General features: G+C 41.8%; 2 protein-coding genes across 2 annotated transcripts in view; one reads left to right on the forward strand and one right to left on the reverse strand.

The window, feature by feature from the left end:
• rhpn1 (rhophilin, Rho GTPase binding protein 1) overlaps positions 1 to 18,791 on the forward strand; it is a 37,953-nt gene extending 19,162 nt beyond the window's left edge. Inside the window, exons 9-16 of the mRNA XM_042006445.1 lie at positions 615 to 802; positions 1,005 to 1,161; positions 1,829 to 1,954; positions 2,883 to 3,077; positions 3,166 to 3,242; positions 11,584 to 11,730; positions 13,167 to 13,319; positions 16,102 to 18,791. Of these exons, the coding sequence (XP_041862379.1) occupies positions 615 to 802; positions 1,005 to 1,161; positions 1,829 to 1,954; positions 2,883 to 3,077; positions 3,166 to 3,242; positions 11,584 to 11,730; positions 13,167 to 13,319; positions 16,102 to 16,302 (1,244 nt within the window). The 3' untranslated portion in view covers positions 16,303 to 18,791. The remainder of the gene's footprint in view (positions 1 to 614; positions 803 to 1,004; positions 1,162 to 1,828; positions 1,955 to 2,882; positions 3,078 to 3,165; positions 3,243 to 11,583; positions 11,731 to 13,166; positions 13,320 to 16,101) is intronic.
• A 298-nt stretch (positions 18,792 to 19,089) lies between these two features.
• Positions 19,090 to 23,510, reverse strand: atpaf1 (ATP synthase mitochondrial F1 complex assembly factor 1). Its single transcript, XM_042006446.1, has 9 exons — positions 23,281 to 23,510; positions 22,503 to 22,611; positions 22,153 to 22,215; positions 21,941 to 22,003; positions 21,820 to 21,870; positions 20,753 to 20,800; positions 20,462 to 20,557; positions 20,192 to 20,299; positions 19,090 to 20,106 (listed from the first exon to the last, which is right to left on the reverse strand). Exons 1-9 carry the CDS (start codon positions 23,493 to 23,495, stop codon positions 19,924 to 19,926), a joined length of 936 nt encoding a protein of 311 aa, XP_041862380.1. The 5' UTR covers positions 23,496 to 23,510; the 3' UTR covers positions 19,090 to 19,923.
• Positions 23,511 to 24,371: the final 861 nt, after the last annotated feature.

The raw sequence follows: 24,371 nt of genomic DNA on the forward strand, positions 1-24,371 counted from the left end.
GACACACCCATGCACATCTACACACACCTATGCACACCAACACACCTAGGCACATCTACACACACCTATGCTCACCTAGACACACCCATGCACACCTACACACACCTATGCTCACCTAGACACCCCTATGCTCACCTAGACACACCCATGCACATCTACACACACCTATGCACACCTACACACACCTATGCACACCAACACACCTAGGCACATCTACACATACCTATGCACACCCATGCACACCTACACACACCTATGCTCACCTAGACACACCCATGCACACCTACACACACCTATGCTCACCTAGACACACACATGCTCACCTAGACACACCTAGGCACATCTACACACATCTATGCACACCTACACACACCTATGAACACCTAGACACACCCATGCACATCTACACACACCTATGCACACCTACACACACCTAGGCACACCAACACACCTAGGCACATCTACACACACCTATGCTCACCTAGACACACCCATGCACACCTACACACACCTATGCTCACCTAGACACCCCTATGCTTACCTAGACACACCCATGCACACCTGCACACACCTACACACACCTAATCTTGCTCTTCTGTCTGTACATATGTTAGGTGCATTTAATTACCTTAAAGAGAATTTCTCCAACGCTCCGAGTCTGGACATGAGTGGTCCGTCCCTCAGCATGCTGGTCCGGCTGATGGTCGCTCAGGTGCAGGAGTGTGTATTTGAACGCATCACGCTCGCTGCACAGGACACACACTTCACTTCCCAGCTCTGCCTGGCTCAAGAAGCTGCACGGGTGAGTTATCATGGCTCCAGTGAAAGGTTTCAAGGTTCAAGGAATCTTTATTATCCCGTGAGGGCAGTAAAAACAATCAGTCACAAACACACAAATAACACAACATATTTAAAAGGACTATAGTAAAAATAATAAATTAAGATGTTTGTGCTGTTGACACACTGTAATACACACTGTGTGTGTGTGCTTGTGTGTGGTGTAGGTGTCAGATGTTTACTTCCTGGTGCAGCAGACCATGACGCAGCCTCTGATGAAAGATTATGTGCCATTTTCATGGGCGTCTATGGTTCAGGTCAAATCTGAACACTTCCGTGCGCTCTCACACTACTATGCTGCTGTCGCACTCTGTGACCACGTATGTAAGTAAAATGTTTTTAATTAAATATTACAGTTTACACACCCTGTTTTGTATCATACCTTCAGCCTCAGCACATTCAGTTTTTATATTTTATTATTTCATCATCTGATAGGAAGAAAGTTGTCTTAAAATGGGTCTTTGCACGTTTTATAAGTAGTTTTAAGTTATTTTTTGTGTACAGTTAAAGCCTTTAAATGCTTCTCATGTTGTCTAAATTTGATTTTATAAGCTCTAAAAAAGGCCTCAGACATGTTGGATGACTTTTAGGTTTTCTATTTGTAGTGAAGATCAGAGATAAAAGCATATGTGGAATAACAAACATTAACAATGACCCAGAAAACTGCAGAAAACCAACATTTACTATATGAAACACTGGACCTAGTTTCCTATACATGTTCTCTGACCAATATGTATTTCTCACATCAAACATGGGACATGTTTTTATTTTGGGCCAGAATTGTCATTTTAATGACTCTGCACTTACATCGTCCAGCTGGATGTTAAATATCTGCTTTGAAAGAAAAAAGAATTTTTAGAAAAGCGTTTTTAGTGTTTTCAGTTAATTTAATCTGGAAATTTGTTAAATGATAAACCTGAATGAGACTTAGTTCATTTTCATGTTTAAGATTCTCTGTGGTTATCCTGTGATTTTCCATCTTTCCTGCTAGTGTCTGCTGACGGGGAAGATTGTGAAGAGGAAGCAGAGAAGGCCTTCCTCAAGTTCTACGTCAATGTTCCAGCAGGACAACCTCTCAGCCAAATTCTCCAAGATCCGGAAAAAAGACGGAAGCTTGGTGAGTTCATGCAGATCAGGAAGATGCTGCCGGTGGGAATTACATCACTGTGAAAGTCTCCTGCTAACTTCATGGAAATCATGGATGAAGGGCTTAATTTAATGGATGTGAAAGATTTCAGTCAAGCTACGTTCACAGTGCAGGTCTCTGTGCTCAAATCGGATTTTTTTATTGAAATCTGATTTTTTTGCGCGATCCTTCACATTATTACTTCAGAGAAACCTTCATCACACTGAAGTGTGAACGGTGTGTGGCCCTGAATGACACACATGCGCAGAGGATAACGCGTCACGCAGTGTGTCGTGTTTACGGATGTAATGGCTGCTTCACGTCTGTTAAACTATGTGGAAGTACTTGTCCACGCTGAGCCGCTAAAATTATGCCCAATTGATGAATGAAAGAAGGAGCCTGAGAAAAGGCCGAGTTCGTCTGTGCAGAGTCCTGCACGGGTCCAGTTTTACCAACGCACACCCCTCTGAACCCGTTAGGATGACTAACAAACCCGACCTGTGAATATCTTTCAGTAAAATCTGGACCCGACTCGACGATGTAGGATATAAACACAACCCGACCCGACACGTTAACACAGTCTTAATTGTAAACAATCCCTCCCTTCATTGTGTTACTTTGCTTTATTCGTTCATATATTGAAAGTGTTGTTTTGTTGTCGCTCAGAACAGTAAATGATGTGAAAGAGCAGAGTTGTGACGTTTGTCTGACTTCTGTGACGTCAAAGTTGGATGAAATGTGGTATGACCGTACGTCATGTCAATAAAAAATCCAATGTGAGTCATATATGGGCAGAAAATTCGGAATTTAGCTTCAGTGTGAACGGACTCTTAGTTATCCTTCATTCCTTTTCACATTTTTGTCTTATTAATGCTGATGGCGTTTTCATGCCTGTGTATCTATCCCTGCTCATATAAAGGTAAAGCCCACCTCCGGCGTGCAGTAATCAGACATGAGGAGGCCATGCGTGTCCACAGTCTGTGTAAGATCCTGAGGAAGATGGACATCCTGCAGGACGTGCTGTCCCTCACACACAAACGCTCTTTGTACAAATATTCAGAGCTGGATCGAGAGGATGACTTTGATGAAACCGCAGAGGCTCCAGAGATACAGTGTAAGAATGTCTGTGGTGTTACAGTGGGTTATTACAGCTGATTTATTATTAAATCCCAGTTAGTGACGGTGTCTTCTTCTGTTGGCAGCTCATACTCAGCAGAAACCAGACATCACTCCACCAAACTTCTCAAAAGTCCAAGTTACTGATATCTTCCAGAGACTGGTAAGCCTCACAGGGAGGAAACAACACTGGTGCATTCAGACAAGTTAGAGGAAGAACCAGACACAGATTTGCAGTAAACACATAAGTTAATTTTCTTTTAGTAAATATCAATTCAGAAACATAGAGAAGCTGTTTGGCATCATTTTGCTCAAGGTAATAAACATCAGTAAAAGAAGAGCATGATGTAATCATGCTGGATTAAAGCCAATCTGAAATCCCAAGGCCGGTAAGAAGACGCGATTAAAAACAAGACAATGCAAGTACAGATGAAAGAAAATACAAAAAGACAGAATTAAAAGAAAAGAAATGAATATTTAACACCAGAATAAAAGTGACCACAGGCTTGATTTTCCTTCAGTCATTGTTTAAATGAGACTTAATCCAAGCATGTGCCTCCTTTCGCTGACAGTCTGAACATACTGTACATCTTCTAAAAGTAATGGAAACTCCCTCTTGTGGTGGCTCGGGACCTCATCAGGCCTCTGTTTAAAAATTAAGGAGCAGCAAGTCCACGGAGAACCGTGTAAATATAAAACCAGACAATTTCAGATTTATAAAATCTAGAAAGCTAAGAATGTTTTTCTTGTCACAGAGATAAAATGTTTCTTATCAAGAATTTGTAAAGCTTTTAAAAAGTGATTTTATTATTTTAAAGTTTGTTTCTGTAAATGTAAACTGCTGATTTAATACGTGATTATGAGTCAAAATCACTGACTGTAAATACAGCTTAGCAACAATGACTACTTATTTTAAGTTCTGTAATTTAATATAAACAATTAAAGCTTCTTTTATAATCTCTAAAAGACAACATTAGGATGTTAGCTAATGAAGACAATGTTATTTTTAAAATAACATTTACACATAAAGTGAGTTAGAATTAAACATTTGCTCCTACTTTTTTAAAGTATTATTGTTTGATAGGTGATGACTGTAATCCTGATCACCATGCTCACAAGTCAAACGTTTTCCCAGTGTTATAAATCAGGGAATAAATGGGGACAAAGTTTATTAGAAACCACAATAAAGAGGTAAATGTGTGTCCTCAAAACATTTTTCTCTCTATAACAACTCTTACTCATTACAAACCCGCTTATAAACAACCAGATTGCTGATTGGCTTCGTCACCGCCTTAACTTTGCTGACTAATCCTGTTAATTTCCTGTTAACTTTTCTGTTTTCATTCATAGAAAGTGGGTCACAGTGTAAATATCAGAAACCAGATTCTTGGTCAGACATTCATTTCTTTGGTTTAAGATTTTTTATTAAGTTGTTAAAATCCCTGTAGAAATCTACAGCCTTTATTTTAAGATTACAGATCTTCTTGTTCACTTGTTCTCCCATTTCCATGATATTCTGCCTCTCAGGGTGTCTATGTGTTATTTAAACAGTGATATTCATAGTGTATAGTCACAGTTGCCTTTTAACAACATTTCAGGCTGGAATCACAACTGATCTCTGATTTGCTTACGTGTACTTGTAAGGGTTTTATTAGATTTACAGTAATGAGTTTAGTTTTCATCCACTCAAGATAAACATCATCTGTCACTTCCCCAGAGGCACAGCGTCATTTATCAAGCGAATGTGGAAATGAGCGCACATCTGATCTCAGGAATGGTCTTACGATTGGATCCAGGTGTGATTTATGAAACGTCCGTATCTGACCGATCTCAGCGTTGAATGATTGGGCCTTGGTAAATGCGGCGGCTGAAATCCGTCGTCATTTACATGTTACGCCCTTAATTATTCGTGGTCCAGAGGCCACGCCCAGTGAGGTCAAACTGTGGAGATGAGACGATCTACAAAAACAAAATAAACTTTAGGAGGCTGAGATAAAAATCCTCACTTGTGTGGTGGAACAGTATAAAGAGGTGATGTTTGACAGCCTGAAAACCGGAGTCAAAGGCATGAACAAAAACGCTGCATGGAAGACGATCACGGAGGCCATCAGAAGCCTCGTTGTTGTTACTCTGACTCCGGCTGAGGTATGAATTCAATAAAAGGCATTCTATTCTATTCATTCTATTCGAATACATTTCTCAATAAGTAGCATTTAATTATGATTGTTTTCTTTGTCTTATTCATTTTTAATTTGAATAATAGCCCATGCCTGGTACCTGACAGTCACAATTCTTCACTTTTCCCACTTGAAAATATAAACGATGCTAAGACAAAAATAAAAACATTAAAACACGGTGGATAAAACTTTATCAAACTGCTAAACATCTGTGTTTACCTGCATTAGTTAAACATTATTGTGTTTAAGGTTCTGTTAAATGAAGCCACTTGTTAAAGCCTGCAAAAGAGAAAACTGGTCGCCTCCAGCATTTCCACCTGTCCAGTAAAGAACTGCACAGTTTAGTGCACAGCATGGGAAACATTAGCCTACTGATTAAATAGAGTCGTTCTACAACTTTATGGTCTGGACTACGTTACTTGTTAGAAAAGATCGGCTCCCGTCTTCTCCCTGTTACTCCCAGTGGAGGCCGTGCTGGGCTCGGTTCCCTGGGTGTCCTCTGGCTGCACCAGGGCACCGTTAGCCAGTGCATGGCGTGCAGGACTGCACAGGACAGGATTATGTTTCAGACTTTCTCCGGAGAGTACAGCAGCATCTACGGGGGTATTTTCCTCTCTTTAATCAAGAGTGTGATTGCTCTTAATCAGTCTGACTCTGACCCAATCTCAAACTCTTTATTGTGGGAATCCTTAAAAGCTTTTCTTCGAGGTCAGATCATCTCCTACTCAGCTTACCTGAAAAAGGATCGGCTGGGCAAGATGCAAAAGCTCTCTTCTGACTTGGCTGAGATAGACCAGCAGCTTGCAGCTGCCCCTACCTCTGTTGCTTTAAAGCGCAGGGTTGCCTTGCAGACCGAGTTTGATCTTATAACAACTGGTGATGCTGAACGTCTCCTACTGCACTCTAGATCTACATACTATGAACACGGTGACAAGGCTGGGAGACTACTTGCTCACCAACTACGTCGCCAAGCTTCCTTACGTCTCATCTCCTTCATTAGAGATAAGTCCGGTAGGTGTGTGGTGTGTGTGTGTGTGGGAGGATGGGGTACATGAAGGTGGATGTTTGGTGTAGGAGAGGGAGGACGGTGTATGTGTAGGAGAATGATGTATGTGTGGGAGGATGGGTAGTGGAAGGATGGTGTGTGTGTGTGTGTGTGTGGGAGGTGTGAAGGTGGAGGATGGTGTATGTGTGGGAGGATGAGTGGTGGAGGGATGATGTGTGTGTGGGAGGATGGGGTAGGTGTGGGAGAGTGTATGGTGGAAGGATGGTGAGTGTGTGGGAGGATGGATGGTGGAAGGATGGATGGTGGAAGGATGGTGTGTGTGTGTGGGAGGACAGAGTATGTGAGGGTTGGATGGTGTATGTGTGGGAGGATGAATGGAGGAGTGGAAGGAGAGTGTGTGTGTTTGTGTGTGTTGGTCTGGGGGGGGGGGCAGGACTGGTTCTCGGGGTGTGCGGCTGGGCGCTGGGGTGTGGGGCTGGCCTCTGGCGGTGGCCGTCTGGGCGGGCCGGGTCCCCCCGGGTGGCGTGCTGGCCCTTGGCCTGTGGGGGTGGGGGGTGTCCCTGCGCTCCTGGGCCCGGGCCCTCTGCCCTGTCTGTCCCGGGCGGCCGGTGCCCGGGGGGGGTCGGGGACTGCTGGCCTCGGCCTGCCGGGGCCGGTGCCCTGTGTCCGCGGGGCGGCTCCTGCTGGGGTCTCCTGCTGCTGCCTTCCTGGGCGGGCGAGTGGTCGTCTCTGTGGACCGGTCGGGATCTGTAGCCTACGGGGGGGCTGGTGGCCTGGGTCTCGGGACCGCTGGCCTGACTCTGGCCTCTGTTCAAGTGAGGTGGCATCTGCATGATCACTCTGCATGGTCACTCCTTCCTGAACGTCTCCACACAGTCTTTGCGTCGCCGTGTGGCCGAGTTCTCCAGCATATCCACACAGGTTTCTCTGCGCGTGTTCTTGAATACAGCAGTTTCACTTATATCTATTATCATATTTTTTTTCTTTTTTTTTATTATTTCTGTTCTTATTATTATTATTATTACTCTTACTCTTATTATTATTACTACTACTATTATTATTATTACTATTATTGTGATTATTATTATTGTTACTATTATCAACTAGTTGTGTAATGACCTACTGGCCAGGATGATCTTAGCTATATATGTTGCAAGTAGTATGGATTACATGGTTTTCTGTATAATGTTTTAAGTCCCCACCCGCACTCCCCACACCCTTTCTGTCCCTCTCTCTCCCCTCCCTCTTCTCTCTACTTTCTTTTCTATCTCTCTCTCTCTCTGTCCCCTCCGGTCGAGTCCAGCATTAAGAGTCTGATTTAATAAAGTTTTTCATGTCATCAAGAGGGACTTTATACATGTAGTATAAATCCCTGCTTGATAGAGTAAAATTGCCCAGCACCAGACAGCAGCCAGACAATCATTCTGTTTGCAACGATGCTGGACAAGACAGGTTAAAAAAAAAAAAAAAAAAAAAAAAAAAAAAAAGAGATAAGTCCGGTACGCTGCAGGATCATCCACTTTCCATCAATTCGGTCTTCAAAAAATTTTACTCCACATTATATAGGTCCGAATCTCCACCAGATAACACTGATATGAATAACTTTCTGGACAACCTGGACTTTCCAACACTTAGCCAGGATGCTTCGAATATGCTTGATCAGCCACTTTCCAGAGAAGAACTAATCCTGGCCCTGCAGGACATGCAGAACAACAAAGCTCCTGGCCCGGACGGGTTTTGCACGGAATTCTATAGAGCATTCTCCGGTAAATTGATCCCATTGTTGCACTCTGTTTATACTGAATCTTTGACTAATGGCTCTCTTCCCTGTACATTGAGGCAAGCTTCAATTTCCCTCCTGTTGAAAAAGGACAAGGATCCAGAACTTACCACCTCTTATAGACCACTCTCTTTAATTAATGTGGACACCAAGATCCTTGCAAAAGCTCTAGCTCGCCGTTTGGATAAGGTTCTCCCCCTGATTATTTCAGAAGAACAAACCGGATTTATAAAGGGGCGTCAGCTCTTTTCCAACATTCGCACTCTTTTCAACATCATCTACTCCTGTGAGAACACTCTCGTACCAGAAGTCGTAATCTCAGCTGACGCTGAGAAGGCTTTTGATAGGGTGGAGTGGGATTATTTGATTTCAGTTCTCACTAAGTTTGGGCTTGGAAATGGGTTCATATCTTGGATTCGTCTGCTTTATACTTCACCGTGTGCCAGCATCATTATTAATGGGGTGCAGTCAGATTATTTCCTTTTGAACAGAGGTTGTCGTCAAGGCTGCCCCTTGTCCCCGCTTCTATTTGCACTTGCAATTGAGCCTTTATCTATTTATTTAAGAACATCTAACATATTCAATGGAATAACACGTTTTCATAAGGAGTATAAATTGTCCTTATATGCCGATGACTTATTACTGTATGTGTCAGATCCTACTAAAGCCTTCCCAGCTCTTCTCTCATTCTTTCGAATGTTTGGTTCGTTTTCTGGGTACAAGATCAACATCGCTAAGAGTGAATGCTTTCCTATTAATACATTATCTACAAAATTGCTGCAATCGGATGTTCCCTTTAAATTAAGTGTTGCTGGGTTTAGATATCTGGGGGTTAATGTAACAAGGACCTGGAACTCTCTCCTCACCGCAAATTTTTCTCCATTACTAGTGGAGGTCAAGGCAGATTTTCTAAGATGGCGTTCCCTCCCCTTATCCTTGATTGGAAGAATTAATGCTGTTAAGATGAATATCCTTCCTAAGTTTTTGTTCTTGTTTCAGTGCCTGCCTGTTTTTTTGACCCAAACATTCTTCAAATCAATTAATTCAATGATATCAGAATTCTTATGGAAAGGTAAAGTACCTAGGATTAGTAGGACGGTACTGGAAAGTTGTAAATTTGATGGAGGACTTTGCTTACCCAACTTTCAATTCTATTACTGGGCACTTAATATCTCCAAAATCCTGTTCTGGTTCAACTCTATTGGGACTCCTTGGTGCCAATTGGAGGCACAATCCTGCCCCCGGTCATCTCTTGTAGCTCTTTTAACTGGCCCTATTATGCCCAACCCCTCTCACTTCACCAGTTACCCAGTAGTTAGCTCCACTCTAAAAATATGGTTTCAGTTTAGAAAATTTTTTAAGTCTACAACAGCCTCATCTCTCACCCGTTACTTAAAAACCATTTGTTTCTACCAGCATTCTCTGACTTGACCTTCACCTTGTGGCATAATAAAGGAATTAAATGTTTCAGAGATCTTTATAGGAATGGGATTTTTGGTACCTTCACAGACATCTCAAAGGAATACGATATTCCCCCCTCTCATCTGTTTAGATATTTTCAGGTGAGAAACTGTGCTAAATCCTTGTTTACAAAATTTCCTAATCTCGATGAATCCAATCTAGACGATTTTCTCAAATTAAACCCCAGACAACGATCACTTACATCCAAAATTTACAGCATCATTTCCTCCTTTAAAGCTCATCATACAACACGGATCAAAGACACCTGGGAGCGGGAGCTGGGTCTGTCGCTTACGGATGATTGGTGGAATATTGCTATTATCACAATTCACAAAACTTCCATATGTGCCCGTTTGACACTTATTCAGTTCAAGGTTTTTTTTCGATGCCATTATTCCAAGGCTAAATTGGCAAGGATTTTCCCAGCCTCTGTTGATGCCTGCGTCCGATGTGGTGGCTCGCCCTGTCATCTCACACACATGTTTTTCTCCTGTCCTACGCTAGTGAATTTTTGGCGGGTTTATTTTGACACAATGTCAAAAGTGCTCTCTAAATCTGTTGCTGTCTCCCCACATGTAGCAATCTTTGGAGTCCCGGTGAATTATAAACAGTGCTCAGTGTTAGAATTGGAAGTCATTGCATTTACCTCCTTAATAGCTAGACGCCATTTACTTCTGCATTGGAAGTCACCCCAACCCCCATCTACTACCCACTGGGTCAACGAAGTTATGTCTCTTCTGAAAATAGAGAAAATTAGATACTCAAGATGTGGTTTACCAAATCGGTTTTATAAGAAATGGCAGGGTTTCTTAGACTTTGCAACAACCTGAAGCCAGACTGGCCGGCCCCCCCCCCCCCCCCCCCCCCCCCCCCCCCCCAAGCCCCCCCCCCCCCCCCCTTCTTAACCCTCCTCCCACCCCCCCTTTTTTTTTTTTTTTTTTTTTTTTTTTCCCTTTGTGTGTGTTCAAGATAAACCACCAGGACTTTTCATTTAGCACTGTCCTATTGCCTATACACCTGATCTATTGAGATACTTTTCTGGCAGAAGACCTTGTCTCTGTGGACAGATTTCAGTCCCCTTGCTGGGGACTGTGTCGTATGGCTCAGTGCTTGATCTTATAAGTTGTTTACCTTTTACTTTATTTATTTATTTATTTATTTATTTTTATTCTATTTCATTGTTTTGTGTTCTAGTTATGGGTATGGATGGATGTGTTCAAAAAAAAAATTCAACGAAGGATGTGTAAATTCTTGCCATATACTGTTTCTGTTTTTATGCCTTCAACTCTTGAATAAAAATATTAAACAGAAGAGTGTGATTGTTTGATTTGAGAGAAAGATTTCCTGTTTTCATGCTCAAATATATTGCTCTCTCTCAAATCTCTGCTCTCACACCCAACAAGTCTCTTCTTGCTCTCAGATAAATCGTTCTTCCTTTCAAAAGTCTGCTTCTCTTCTCAAGTTTAGTGCTGCAGGTTCAGATCTTCTGCGCTCAGACTTGATCTCGTTCCCTCACACTCAGACTCGTTCTCTGCTCTCTCAAATCTTCTGTTCTTGGAAATGTTTTCCTCGCTCTTGGGTTGCTGAAAGAGCTGTCTGTGAAACCTCCTCCTTGGGCCTATTAAATGAATGGGCCTATTCATTCAATTTGAACTATTATAATTGTCATGTGTGGGCTTAGGCTGTTTATCATCGGAGCATTACTGGAAGTTTATTATTATTTTCATTCAGTCCACCTGTAGAGAAGAATCAGCATTTTTTCCACCCATTTATTCAGGTTTGTCCTTTACTTTTAAAATCAAATCAAATTTATTTATTTGACAGGGACAAGTATGTTTCATGAGTCATGTCACACACTACAGCATTTTAGCCAAGGCTAATTCTCATTGCCCATCCCTAGTTAGGCTTTTACAAAAAACAGACAACAGTGACTCAACATAATACATTACAATGCAAAACAATAAAACATCACAAATACAACATGTGATGTGACCTCTCTATAAAACACTATCACTATTTTTTCACTGCTCTGCAGAAAAAGTTGTGACACTGTAAAACTTGTGTGTTTCTGGTGCTGCAGGGGCCCCTGTCGGTGTTCTGTGCGAGGGCCCGGTGGGGCCCCGTACGTGTGATCTGTCTGCAGAAGACAGAAGGTGGACTGGGTCTCACGCTCAGGGGAGACTCCCCCGTCCTGGTGGCCGGTGTGGTGCCTGGAGGCTGCGCAGAGGTGAGGGGGAAAGTATCTACTGTTTATGGTAAATGTTTGGAAGTAAATTCGGAAATCCACAGACATTTTTTTCCTGCAAGCTTTACAGATGTTGTGAGAAAAATTTAATTAGTTCAGTTCAAACTGAAGCTGCAGAAAACGATGATTTTCTAGTTTGTTAGAACCAAAAATGCAGCCAGTGAACAGAGAATTTTTAGTTTTATTTAAACTTGTGCTGGGCAACAATTTAAAATTTTAATCGTGTTTATTCACATGAAATATTAAGATTAATCTTATTGTTACTGCTATATGAAGAAAATGCACTAAATTTGGGTTTACAAACACTAAACCAGGGGTGTTCAACCTGCAGCTCCAGGGCAGCAAATGGTTCTCTGGACGTTCCACAATGGCTCTTAATACATGGCTGAAAATGCAAAAAACTCATGTTTTTAGCTATAGATATAATAACAAATGAGTTTTTGTGTCATTAGGTTGAAAACAATGGATTTTTTTACACCATTTTCCACAAATATCCACATCCTATAGGTGAAACTCTGTTTATCCTTTTTTTGCGAAAGTTTTATGTTGTTTTAAAACCTAAAAATAGAAATAAAAATGTGAATCTTAAAACATGACAACAAATTTCCTATAGTTGACATTTATCAACAATTATAAGTTGTTCTTTTTTAAAAGGTCTCGTACCAGCTGCGTCTCTAAAGGAGTTTTATTTAGCTGGCTGAGGGAAAAATGGCTCTGTGAATTGTAAAGGCTGCAGACCCCCTGCACGAAACACATGCACAGAGTTAGCAGCAGTTTTCTCTTTAAACAGCAACAGTTAAAATATTTTTAATATATATAAAAACATGTATTTCTATTTAGGATTTACTAACTAAAAGGTAAAAAATCAGCAGTATGAATTTAAAGCTGTGAAGCTGCTTCTTTCTAAACACAGAAGGAACAATATGTGATGAATATCAGCATCAGGTGAACAGACAGAAAGCAGGATTAGAATCTCACAGCTTTTAGATCAGGGGTGCCCAAAGTCGGTCCTCAAGGGCCGCTGTCCTGCAGATTTTCCAAAGTTTCCTGCTTCAACACACCTGACTCAAATGAAATAGATCCAACAGTGACTCATCATTTTGAGCTGGTGGTTTTGGAGCAGGGACACATCAAAAACTTGCAGGATTGTGACCCTTGAGGTCCGGATCTGGACACCCCTGTTCTAGATGGTGAGGAGAGAGAAATATTCACAATATGTTCAAAAACTTCCATCCATGCACCTTTAGTGCTTCATTATCCAGATTTCTGGCCTGATGTTAAATGTTATCTCATATCAGTTAAGATACTGATATGATTAATTATTAAGACAGGTAGTTAAAGTGAAGAAAAAGGCAGAAAAAGGATGATGGCGATATGAATGAATGATTTCAGTCTCTTGTTTTTATTGTTGTGTGCAGGAGGCAGGACTCAGAGAAGGAGACTACATAGTTGCAGTGGACGGGCAGGACTGTAAGTGGGCCAAACATGGTGAGGTGGTCCACATGTTGAAGAACTGCAGCGACAGAGCCATAGAGATCAGTGTGGTCACGCTACACTCGCATGATACACAGGTAAGTGTGTGTGTGTGTGTGTGTGCTTCGAATGCTAGCAGCTGCAGTGATGAATGTGTACTTACATAATGTATGTGTACAAAAAACACACCTTGACCCCTCTGTGCTGTCCAATTTTAGGCCTTCCATCTGTCTCTTCTTTCCAAGCTTTTAAGAAAAGTTGTATTTATGCAGTTACAGACATTTTTAGAGGTAAAGCCGGTTCTGGATAAATTCCAGTCCGCATTCAAACCCCGACATAGCACTGGATCAGCACTGTTAAAGGTGCACGGTGGATCGGCACTGTTAAAGGTGCACAGTGCATCAGCACTGTTAAAGATTCACAGTGCATCGGCACTGTTAAAGATTCACAGTGCATCAGCACTGTTAAAGATTCACAGTGGAACAGCACGGTTAAAGGTGCACACTGGATCGGCACTGTTAAAGATTCACAGTGGATCGGCACTGTTAAAGGTGCACGGTGGATCGGCACCGATAAAGGTGCACGGTGGATCGGCACCGTTAAAGGTGCACGGTGGATTGGCACTGTTAAAGGTGCACGGTGGATCAGCACTGTTAACAGTACTGTTAAAGGTGCACGGTGGCACTGTTAAAGGTGCACGGTGGATCGGCACCGTTAAAGGTGCACGGTGGATTGGCACTGTTAAAGGTGCACGGTGAATCGGCACTGTTAACTGTACTGTTAAAGGTGCACAGTGGATCGGCACTGTTAAAGGTGCACGGTGGATCGGCACCGTTAAAGGTGCACGGTGGATCGGCACTGTTAAAGGTGCATGGTGGATTGGCACTGTTAAAGGTGCACGGTGGATCGGCACTGTTAACAGTACTGTTAAAGGTGCACGGTGGCACTGTTAAAGGTGCACGGTGGATCGGCACTGTTAAAGGTGCACGGTGGATTGGCACTGTTAAAGGTGCACGGTGAATTGGCACTGTTAAAGGTGCACGGTGGATTGGCACTGTTAAAGGTGCACGGTGGATCGGCACCGTTAAAGGTGCACGGTGGATCGGCACTGTTAAAGGTGCACGGTGGATTGGCACTGTTAAAGGTGCACGGTGAATCGGCACTGTTAACTGTACTGTTAAAGGTGCACAGTGGATCGGCACTGTTAAAGGTGCACGGTGGATCGGCACTGTTAAAGGTGCGTGGTGGATCGGCACTGTTAAAGGTTCACGGTGGCACTGTTAAAGGTGCACGGTGGATCGGCACTGTTAAAGGTGCACGGTGGATTGGCACTGTTAAAGGTGCACGGTGAATCGGCACTGTTAACAGTACTGTTAAAGGTGCACAGTGGATCGGCACTGTTAAAGGTGCGCGGTGGATCGGCGCTGTTAAAGGTGCGCGGTGGATCGGCGCTGTTAAAGGTGCACAGTGACATTGCCTTGCCTGTGGATGCTGGGGACCCTGCTGTGATGGTGCTGCTGGAACTTACAGTGGCCTTTGATACAGTTGACCATGCAGTCCTTGTTTCTCGCCTGGAGCAGTATGTTGGTATCCGTGGCAACGCTCTCCAACGGTTTAAGTCATACCTGGCAATAGGAGCTTTTGTGTAATGATTGGTGATCTCTGCTCTTCACATGCACCCCTCTCATGTGGGGTACCACAGGGGTCTGTCCTCTGCCCTATTTTCTTTTCATTGTATTTGCTACCTTTGGGGTCAATTATGAGAAAACATAATCTGTCTTTTCATGGGTAGGGGACGATTTGCAGATATACTTGGCCATGAGACCAAAATGCTGCACTTACTAACCTACTGGATTGAATAAATGATGTAAAGCAGTGGTTGGTACAGGACTTTTTGCACTTGAATGACAGCAAAACTGAATGTTTCTTGTTTGGCACGTCACCTATGTCCAATAATTTTACAAACTCTAGAACTCTGGTCCCCAAATTTGATAAACAGGTTAGTTCTGCTGAACAAGCTCTCTTCAGCTCTGTCTTTCGGCCAAAGTGAAGCCCTTTCTCAGTCGGCAGGATCTTAGAAGGCAGTCCATGCATTTATAAGTTCAAGACTATACTACTGTAATGCCCTTATGTTGGTTTTTGACCAGCACATCCAGACGTGAACTCATAACTCTAGCGCTGTCGACCCTCCACTGCTTTCCAGTTGGATTTAGAATCATCCGTAATCGTGGCAGGGCCCTGCATTCTTCAGATCAGCTTCTGCCAGAAGTTCCAAGGTCCAGATACAAACAGTAGGGTGATCGTTCCATTGTGGACCCTGACATTTGCATCACTACTGATCTCCACCTTTTTAAATCGAAGCTGAAGACACTTTTTTAGATTGGCTTTTAATTCCCACTAGGCTGTCTTGTTTTTATGTGTAATTTATTATTTGTTCATTTTATGCACTTGGAAGGTTCTTAAAGTGGACATATGCTTTTAAAGCCTTCCTTTTCCCATGTAAATCATTAATTTATGGTCTATATAAAGTAGAACCGCAATGCTTTGGTCTGAATTCCTGGTTATTCTAGCTCCACACAGTACAGTTATATCCTCAGGTAGGATAAACACTAATAGTGCAGAAAAAACATGTATTTAGGGGCTAAAAAAGTGGATTTTCTATGATATATTCCCTTAAATACCCTGCAGCACTGTAACACTTTCCAGTTGTTTCTGTGTTTTAATTATTTATGTTTCTGTGGATTGTTTTTACGTACCTTATATGACTCTGTTGTAAATCACTTTTAAGGACCTTTTGGTTATTGTAAAGGGCAATACAAATAAGAATTGATTCATTGATTGATTGATTGATTGATTGTTTGTTTGTTTGTTTGTTTGCAGCTGGAGAGAAAGTCCATCATGCTTTCCCACAACAGCGATAAAGAAAACACTCGGCAGCGTCTGCTGGGCGGGGCTAAAGGCCAGAGCTCCGCCTCCTTGTTGAACTGGAACAGAAAGAAAAAGAGGGAAGGGGCAAAGAAACTGGGAAGCACTTTCAGTTTGTCATTTGGAAGCATCAGGGACACCGAGGCCATGTACTGAGCCATGACTGCATAGGAACCACTCAGGGACTCAGCAGTGGAGCACATGGACCCCCAGGACCAACGGTACCATCAGGACCAATGTTTGAGGTTGCACAAAACAAACACAACCTCCTGAGTTGGTGGAGGTGAGTAAAAATGTAAAACCCTCAACAAAAGGTTTTTAGTTTTAAATGTTTTGAATGTTGCTCCTGCCTCTTAACACGTGGAAGCACATCAACTAGGAGGAAACCATGGAAGGATGAAGGCTGATCCATTTCTGAGGAACCATTACAGAAGGAGGAGGAAGGAAAGAAGGATTTCCATCTGTGGATTGTAACTGTGTTTCCACAGGCTAACACACTGCAGTGTTCAGACAAATTTCTGGGTAAATGTAGGATGTAGCTTTAGTGTAGAGAAGAGTGTCCCAAGAGGACCAGAAAAATAGACTGGAGGGTCCTCTTTGTTTGAGGCTACAAGGCGGAGCCATGAAGCCTCCCTGTGCCATGAAGGTGGGGAGATCATCGTGGAGCTTTCTTGGAGGGCTGAAAATAGTTCACTGATTCTTTTCTTTACAACATTCCCAGTGAGCTGTAGAGATTAATCTGTCATTACCACAGAATAAACTCCAGAGTCGCAGTAAAGCTAACCGTGTCACGTTGCCACAGAAACCTGAGTGCATCCAGCTGGAGATGCAGAAAATGTGACATGTTTTCGACTGCTGGTCTGCACACACGTTGTGGGTAAATTAACATAATGAATTATTCTCTCCTACCTTATTTATTGTATCAGTGTTGCTTTTTGCCATCTCTCAGCCCTCTGTTACATCAGTCTGCGCCTCGTGTGTGAAGTAGGCGAGAATATTGTAACTACAGCTGGGACATGTTATCTCGGCTTGGAGTTTTATGTTTAGTTAAGCAGCTGAAGCAACCTGCCTACATGGAGCATGCTCCACCTCTCTGCCCTAGTTTTTATATGCACAGCCCGTATTTGTCTGGACACATCTAGAATCTGAGCTCTGATTGCAGTGATGGTGGTAGACCCTCACCACTGGTGCTGCTTGTGTTTTCTGATGCACATCTGTGAGACTTCTATGAAACTCTGAGCCATGAACAGTGAAAATCCTGAATAATGAACTGAAACTGTGATCCCACCATTTCTAAAAAGTCATTCAAAACAAGTCGTGATTGGTAATTAGTCAAGCCAACAAACTGCAAAGTGGATATTAAGAACTTTTTCTTTTTTTTCTTAGATTACAGATGTAAAATCGGGTTTATCATGAACACATAAGGTTTCTTCATAATTCTATGTAGTGTTGATTAAACAGACCTGAGTACACCAGGCAGGACTACGTTTGGTCTTATTAGTCACCACAGTGTGGTTGGTCCTTAGCTGAGAGAAAACACTCCATCAGGTCTGCATAAATATTTTAGTTTCACCTTTTCTAGAAGTTTTAAAGCACTTGAAGTTTGATCTAAAGTCTTGACGTAGTTTAGTCCTTTTTAATGCACTGTGACCATTTTTTTTATTATTAGTATATTTTAATGTTGCAATAATGAACTTGCAGTGAGAGGTGTGTGTGTGTTAGAAACGAAACGTGATGCGTGAGTGCAGGTGAAGCTCGACATGTGGCGTGATTACCCCAAAGTCCACAGTGTTGTGTTGTTTTTCTACCGTGTGTCTGATGTTCATCGTGTTGTTGAGCCAGTCGGCTGATCACATGATCTGTAGCCGAGAACATTGGTGAGAAAATGTTTCCAACGTTTGGTTTTGTAAGATTTTGATACAACTAGAACTGAAGCACATTTCTGCATTAATGTTTCATTTTAGTCTTTTTGTTTGGTACGTTCATCTTAACAGTGGTCCATAAGTACGGAAAGCCAGGAGGGACATAAAGCTTTTTACAGGAGATTTTTGTTTTTCTGAAAACAGTCTGGAATAACCAAAAACAATGTGCTCATGTCCTGTTTGGGTTCTTGTGTCTCTTTGTGATTGTGTGTAAATATGAGGGTCCACTGTTGCTAGGTTACGTCACACTGCAGGTAGAAGTGGCCCACCTCTGACTTTTTGGTCCATATATGACCCATATCTGATTATTTTTCTATAACAGTCTGAACTGGCTATTTTCATACGTGGGTGCATTTTATCCAACTTTTACATCATTGAAGGGGGACAGACGTCTCAGTCCTGTGCTGGACGAGGCGAGATGCAGCAAGAATGTCTTCACTTCAGGTCCGGAGACTGTTCACACTGGAGTCTGATGGAGGTCACGTTTAAATTATAAAGTCAACAACCACGCAAACAAAACGGATCTCAGCAAAAAATCAGAGTTGAGCTTCACAACCTGCAGTGTAAACATAGTGGTAGAGTCTGAATATCGGACCATATTTAGGAATTTGCACTGTATTTTCTCTGTACAATACAATAAAACTGCATAATGAACCGCTTTGCTTCAGTGCAACAGGAAACAAAGAAGCTCTAATAAAATGGCTGTGATGGTGCTCTTCTTTATGCCGCTGTACTTGCGTTTTCATGCTCGCTAATACTCTGAAATGAACCCATTTAATCTGAATAAGATGCTGCCATGTAAACAGCATTTTCAGATCACCTTACTTTATCAGAGTCATTTTCTAAATAATCTAGTGGAATATCTCTCTTACATTGTAAACACCTTAACTGTAATACTGCAGCCGACAAGAGTTTTCTTGGAGTCTTGCAACATGTACCTGATTTTGGGTTTATTTGCTGGAATTTTGGAATTTTTCAGATTTTGTTGTTAAAAAAAAAAAAAAAATTGAGGGGAGACAGATGAGATTGATGCTTCTTGTTTTATGGATTAAATAAAGACTTAAAATATGCAGATAAACCTCCTTTGTTCAGGGTGACAGTGGGACTGCTCCATCACATGTTAACAGGAATGAAGTATCCTAAACGGAGCTCATGTAAACAGCTTAATCAGATTATTACCTTGTTAAATACGCCAGCAGCTGGAATCCTGCTGTGCATGTTCAGGTTTTTCAACAATTCAATCCAAAGACTCTGAAAGCTGAGACACCAGCTGTTCATTTAAAGACCAAGTAGATCACACATGTGTGTGTGTATACACACTCTTACAAAAACAGCGCTTAAAATGACAGAACACGTGTTTAACGTTTAACATGAGCAATAATTAGTTATCAGAACTGAATTTTGCTGGTCCGGTCCAGCTGAGATCAAATTGTGCTGAATGTAGCCCCTGAAATAAAATGAGTTTAATATTCCTGCTCCGGGGCCAGTGAGGCAAGGCTCCTGGCTAAACCAAACAAAGGTTTTTTTCCAACATGAGAAGATCAAAAGTGTGGTACAGTGTTATGATCTGGTACATTTTAGTATTAGATAGTTTAACTGTGTAATTTATGGTTTTTTGGAGTTTATACAGTGGGCTAACAGTCCCTGTGATCTGGTCTGAAGCAGGAGATGCAGCAACATACAGAACGTCCACACTGACTGGATGATCGTCCCACTTCATGAGAAGCTGCTGGAGCTTCTTTCAGTTCATGTTTCTAAATTCTGGATGCACACAGGAGAAGCAGGTGTGTCCACATGAAGGTGGCGAATGAAAACGATGCCTGTCTGAAACGTTCCCGACCACCTTCAGTCTGTCTCAGGAACTCCCCGGAGCGGCCGGAGAACCCAGCCCACTCTGCTCCAGCTCAGCTATCACTGACATGTGTTTAAAGTTTGTCGGGTCGTGGTTAAACGTCTCCACCAGCCGGTACGTCTCCTGCCTCTGCGTGCCGTAGAACAGCTGCACCTGATTGGCCAAACACTGCGCCTGGTGGACAGTCTGCAGAGGAGAGGACAGATCATGGCATCCCAGTCTTCCAACATGTATCATCCAGGTACGTTCATTAATTTGGGCTTTTTCTTACTATGAACTTGGGGTCCATCTCCGCGGTCATCAGCACAACGCCCTTCTCCTGCTGTAGGTCGGGGTAATGATAGAGGATCAGCTGACTGGGAGCATTTTCACCCAGCGTCTGGACAAAGACAGAAAAAACATCTCAGTACTGAAACCGACATGAGCTGCAGCTTCACACACTAAAAGAACCAGCTTTAACTGGCTGCTGCAGCTCGTAAAAAGGAGAGAGTTGAACTTTCCCAGCAGCACGTGAAGGCATCACAAGTCTGAAGCAGTTTACCTGGACATTTATGAGGGAGGTGAAGTGGAGCTCGTGTCTGGACCACTGACCCACGAAGAACTCATAACCCTCCTTCTGAGGCAGAGCGTAAAGAAACTGATGAGAAAGAAAACCACACAGACAGGGGTTACCATGGAAACCAGTTGGAAAAATAAAGAGGAATTCAGCTGGTATGTTGGAGGCTAAAAAACATCATGGGAGTGGACTATGCAGCAAGTTAAATTAAACATGACAGGTGGTCAGAAAATTAATTAAATAACCAACGTATCATCATCATCATCTTCATCTTACCATGGAGCAGGACTTTGATCTGCTGAGAATCACCTCATAGATGTGAGACTGTAAATAAAACATAAGGCAGCTTTTAAAACTGATGGAGCTATAAAAGTCATTTAAGTTCATTTATATAGCACCTTTTCTGCAACAGAACAAATAGAACACAGTTGAAAATAAAACGCTACACAATAAAAATGAATAAAAATAAAATGATGACATTGGAATAAAAAGTAAAACACACGAACGTTAAGCTCAATTTTGTTCAAACACCAGTGCGAAGAAGTGAAGACTGAGCAGCTCTGACGTGAAGTGGCAAGCCGAGAAAGTGCTGCCACCCCTGGATTTGAGAAGCAGACGGGACCTTCAGAAAGAGCTGTGACGAGGACCTCGGAGTCCTGGCTGGAGCAACAAATACGGGGGAGCCAAACCATTTAAGGCTTCAAAGACGAGTAATAAAATCTTGAATTTAAAAAAATATTGGAATTGAAACAAACACACAGCAGAAACTATTTCCATATTTCCACCTTTTCCTTAATTTCAGTTATTTCTGCTATTTACCTGCTATCCTCACTAAACCAACGCATGTCCAGGTCTTAATAGAGGTCTCTTAGCAACATAGTAGTGACGGTGAGTCTCTGAATAAACACTACATGTTGTGGCTGGATTGTGAACCTCCTGGTCGGGATAGAAATGGCTGGAAAACGTCCGTAAATCACCTAAAGGATTAGCTATCCATCACAATTCCCCCCACAGAGCTACACACTACCACTCCTGAGTAACTGTTAATGATATAGCTGATAGCTCTCAGGAGTGCTGTAGTTTTAAGGGTTAAAATGAACCTTTTTCTCTCCTCACTGTGTAAACATGGAGGTTGTTATTAAATTATGTTAGCGGTGCTAAAGGAAATAAAAAAACAAAAACAGGGCTGAAGGGGAAAGACATCAGGGACTGAAATGACTAGTGTTGGGGTGGAGCTTTACGAACAAGTATCCCTAGACAGTTAAAGAGGACAAGGTGCAGAACATTACTGACTATAATCTGAGTTTAGAGATAAATGACAGACTTCTCAGTGATGAACTCACCGGGATGACGGCGCTGATCGTGTCTTTAGTTGAAAAATATTTCATCCAAAGCTGAAAGAACATAAAAACTATTTAGATGATAAAAGTGCTAAACACAAATTAAGTCACCGAGGAAACTCACCTCAGCAATCTCCTCACCCGTCTTCTCCTTCACCATCTCCAGGTTGAGGATGGAACCTAACGTCTGAAAGACACCATGTTATAGTCTGTTCACACTTGAACATAATATAATAAAAACAATTAATTTGTCTTCAACATTAAAGACCCGACGGGGGGGCTAATCAGCTAAAAATCCTGCTGTATTCTGGATTTGTGCTCCTTCACACTGCTCACCTTGTTCTTAGTGAAGCCTCCTGATGCTCCATCACCAGCAGCCATCTTGTCTCTTTTCTCAAACTGCAAAGATTCCCACAGCTCAAGTTTCAAACCAGTTCAGCCCCAAAGGTGGAGCAAGAAGTTATCATTTATAACAACGATAAAGGCAAACACATCACATCCATTTTCCTCCAGCTGCAACTACACTCAGCTGCTGTAACCAGTTTCATCTTGGTTGTTTCACAATGTTATGGCAAAGAAAGGCTAAATCTGCTTAAAATGTGTCTAAATTTAAGTGTCTGAATATCTGTAGTTTTTCATGGTTTTTGGGTTGTTCCACGCTGCACTGAATCCAGCGGATACTTCACCTCCTCCTCCATGAGTCGGACAAACTCCGCCTGCTTGGATTGTCCAAGGACTTCTTTCTTGGAATCATGCCGGTTCTCAAATCGGGCCTTGTACTCCTGAGGTTTGACACTGAAAAGACCAAAGACCAAAATCAGTTAAACACCCAATACACTAATTCCAATTCACTGCTGTACACCCTTGTAGAATGAGATGAGTAGATGAAGAGGCATTAATATGAACGATACACTTCAATAAGTTACTAACGTTATACCTTTAGCCATTAAAAAATAATTTTTATAATGTTTCTTGTTATGAAATTTATTCTTCTCTTACTTACTCCTATATAATTTGATTATATAGAAGTGAGAATTTCACCTGCTCATAGCTGCTTTAAAATAAACAATGTTCGGAGGGTTTCATTTTTATAAATATACACCCCTGAATAAAATAATTACCATCGCATTTTCCCTCTTCAAAGGGTTAAAAAGTCTAAAGTCTTCAAATGAACTCGGCAGCAATTTCATGCTTTAAGCCACATTTATCTGAAATCTCTACAGGTATGTTATACTACATTTTTGACGTGATTTTTTAAGCTGATGTTTATAAGGATAAGAAAATAAGTTTTAGATTACTTAAACATTAGCCGAAATTATCGCTTGAAAATCGTCCTTTCAGTGGCATTTTCGGCGATATCAGAAAATGCAGGATAAACTTGTCAACGATCAAATAAAAGGTAAAATAACAGACTCTGTAAAGGGAATTCGCATATGTCACTGCTAGCTTATTTAGCCAGCTGACCTGCGCAGCTTCTGGATCTTGTCCTGGTACTTGTTGTAAAACGGGTTCTCCTCCAGTTCCGGTTCCTTTCGCACTGAAAAGGCCCGGAACTGCACCGGGACCAGCCCGGGAATCAGCGTCCTAATGCCGGTTGCTCTGACCGCTATCATCCCCCGGTACATGCATGACATTTGTATCATAGCCACCGCCATCTTTCCATCGCAGCCGTCCCACATCTATAATGTTCCGATGGGAGGTGGATGCTACATATATTTGGTTCCGACAGAATACAAGTGATGCGGTTTAAACGGTGAGATTCTCCATAGAAAACTCCCATTTAAAATGTGGTATTTTTCTGTAGCAAAACCGTATATTTAGAGAATTGTAAAACATTTCCCATAAATGCAAAACAACTATAAACAATTAAGTATAATTAATAATTAATATATAATCAAAAATAATAAATTAAAACAAGTAATAAAATAAAGAAAAATAGCATTTTAACTTTATATTTACATATTGGCAAATGTAAAAAGATAATAACAATAACAAAATAAATAAAAGGACAAATATGGGAACTGAAATGATAATTTGAGTTTCTAAAAGCCAAAAGATAATAAAATTTCTTCAAAAAGACTTTGTCAGTGTACACATCATAACACGTTTAGGAAACTTACAAGCATTAATAGGTAAACAGGCGAAAACAGACTTAAACAAATAAATAACACAGAAATAAAACCATAGAAAATAAAACGGAAGTAACTAATATTCTCTGGTCTTTCTTTTAAGGTCAGGCTAGTTTTCCGACTAATGAGTAGTTTTTAGACCAGCTGCCTGAATGTTGCCGTGAGCCACTGTGACCTGTAGAGGTCGCTACAGACTTTCTGTGAACCTCCTTAAACGTCTCATCCCACATCTGTGGTAGGTAGTTTCACTGCTGTCTGAGCTCCGTTGACCATTACAACTCAGAAATAATCTGCTCCAGCTCCACCGTCAGTCACAGCTCTGATACTTGCATTTTCCCATCAGTGTGTGTGTGCAAACCCCCTCATTGGTCATGGGTGTGTATGTGTGTGTGTTCATATGCTTACTTACAGACGCAATGCTGGCAG

This window comes from Melanotaenia boesemani, chromosome 14 (genome assembly GCF_017639745.1).
Source record: "Melanotaenia boesemani isolate fMelBoe1 chromosome 14, fMelBoe1.pri, whole genome shotgun sequence".
Classification (NCBI taxonomy): domain Eukaryota; kingdom Metazoa; phylum Chordata; class Actinopteri; order Atheriniformes; family Melanotaeniidae; genus Melanotaenia; species Melanotaenia boesemani.